Genomic DNA, 2,183 nt, shown 5'->3' with positions numbered 1-2,183 from the left:
AGACTCGCTTGAGCCCAGGAGTTGGAGGTTGCTGTGAGCTGTAATGCCATGGCACTCTACCCAGGGGGACAGCTTGAGGCTCTGTCTCAAAAAAAATAAATAAATAAATAAACAAACAAAAATAATAATAAAGAACTATTCTGGACATCTTATCAGGCTTCGTCAGTTGCAGCTCCTCTCTGAGCTTCACCTGCTGCTTAAGGTCGACAAGAAGAAGAAAAATGCTGGACCAAGAAAGACAAAGACCCAGCAAGCAAATCTCCAGGAAAGGCCAAAAAGAAGTAGTCAAGACGAAAAGTTTGGGATAAGCTCAACAAACTACTCAAAAAAGTCATTCACCAGTTAAAAACTCCATATGACAAACTCTGTAAGAAGTTCCCTGCTATAGGTTTATAATCCCAGCTGTGGTCTCTGAGAGACTGAAGATTCAAGGTTCCTTGGCCAGGGCAACCCTTCAGGAGCTACTCACTAAAGGACTTATCAAACTGGTTTCAAAGCACAGAGCTCAAGAAATTTACGTCTGAGTGGCACCTATGGGTCAGTGAGTAGGGCACCAGCCCCATATACCGAGGGTGGTTGGTTCAAACCCGGCCTCAGCCAAACTGCAACAAAAAATAGCTGGGCGTTGTGGGCAGGTGCTTAGTCCCTGCTGGGAGGCTGAGGCAGGAGGATTGCCTGAACCCAAGAGCTGGAGGTTGCTGTGAGCTGTGACACCACAGCAATCTGCCAAGGGCAACAAAATGAGACTCTGTCTCTAAAAAAAAAAAAAAAAAAAAGTGCAAGAAATGTAACCTAATCATTTGTATCCTTTATTAATATAAAATAAACCCCTATGGTTTTATATACAATCATATAAATATTTTTTGCTACAAAAACATAAATAGAAACGTTTTATATTTTTCTACAAGTATTTAAAAGTTCTAGCATGTTCCATGCACTGGATGATATTACATGATAGAATTTCTTCAAGTACCACTCATGGGAGATTTTTGGTGATTTCCTAGAGCTGGTAGGAAATCTAATCAATTCAACCAGCATAAAAGGTAAACTAGGGAAGTTCTGACTGCTTACAGACATTCTTTCACTCTGATGGCACAGCAGAGTCTGTCTCACTGTCTAGAAAGATGAACTTCCCAGAGTTCACCAGATGGTCCTCAATGGTCTGCTTCGAAAGCCTGTCTCCCAGCGTTTCCAAGGCCTCCAGCAGACAGTTCACCGAGGCCTTCAGTCCTTTCTTGCCGATCCATCTCTCCAGCATTTCATTCAAGACATCGTCTGGGCTTACAGAGTCTCTGGCCAGCTGGATATCATTTTTGGGCAGACCCATCTGCCTCATGAGCTGGTTCCAGGACTTACAGGACACGGTGTTTGAGATGAAGTTGAAGAACAGCCTCAGAGCTAGGCAGAGAAAAGCCACGGAGACAGTCAGGGGAGTTGAGACTCAGTTCAGGAAAGGCAGAGGATCCTGCATCCGGCCTAGAACCCTAGAAGCTCGTGAGCTCCCCCGTGAGTGGACCGGCTGCTGCAGCATCCTGACCTGCTCCCCACCCACAGACAACCAGCCCACACTGCTGGGGCCCCACCTGTACCCGAGGTGCGGCAGGGGAGCCAAGGTCCCCAGAGAATCCTGCCTTCAGGGAGGGCGACCAGGATGGAGGGAGGGACGCTGTGGAGGCAGAAAGCAATGTGGGGTAGGAGCCAGAGGGTGGGGCAGAGAGTGGGTGCAGCGAGGGCTCAGAGGAGGGAAGCTGCTTGGACCACACTTGTCACAGAAGCAGGTCCCAGGGTGACCACACCTGCACACCCAGCTTGGCCTCACTCCTGAACACTGGGCAGGGCCAGGTGGGGCAACAGACTTGAAGCAAAAATGAAACTTAAAACGGAGCCACCCTACCCAGTCCCGAGACTGTGGATGAGTTAAATGAGATGTGTGTACAAAATGCTGCACGCACACTGCCGTCCTCAGGGACAGAGGTGGCCGGGGACTCGGGGCCCTGCTTTGTAACAGTCTCATTTAAAGGCAATGAAAAGGCACCTCCCAGCCCTTCAGAATTTTTAAGAGGGTCATAATGTGGGTGTGACTCATAAGCTTATATATAAAATAAATAGATTCATATTAAATCTTCCTGAAACTTAATCACTAGGAAATAGTGGCAAATGATTTTAAATTTTTTTTTTTTTTT

General features: G+C 46.9%; 1 protein-coding gene across 1 annotated transcript in view; it reads right to left on the bottom strand.

The window, feature by feature from the left end:
* Nucleotides 1-864: 864 nt before the first annotated feature.
* The window catches only part of LOC100960488 (tumor necrosis factor receptor superfamily member 10A), a 23,748-nt gene continuing 22,429 nt past the window's right edge, over nucleotides 865-2,183 (bottom strand). The window contains exon 10 of the mRNA XM_023515601.1: nucleotides 865-1,398. Within this exon, the coding sequence (XP_023371369.1) occupies nucleotides 1,082-1,398 (317 nt within the window). The 3' untranslated portion in view covers nucleotides 865-1,081. The remainder of the gene's footprint in view (nucleotides 1,399-2,183) is intronic.

This window comes from Otolemur garnettii, unplaced genomic scaffold, assembly GCF_000181295.1.
Source record: "Otolemur garnettii isolate 467f Iridium unplaced genomic scaffold, OtoGar3 scaffold00074, whole genome shotgun sequence".
NCBI classification, from domain to species: Eukaryota; Metazoa; Chordata; class Mammalia; order Primates; family Galagidae; genus Otolemur; species Otolemur garnettii.
The sequence above is the reverse complement of the archived record's forward strand: the minus strand, read 5'-3'. Positions and strand labels throughout refer to the sequence as shown.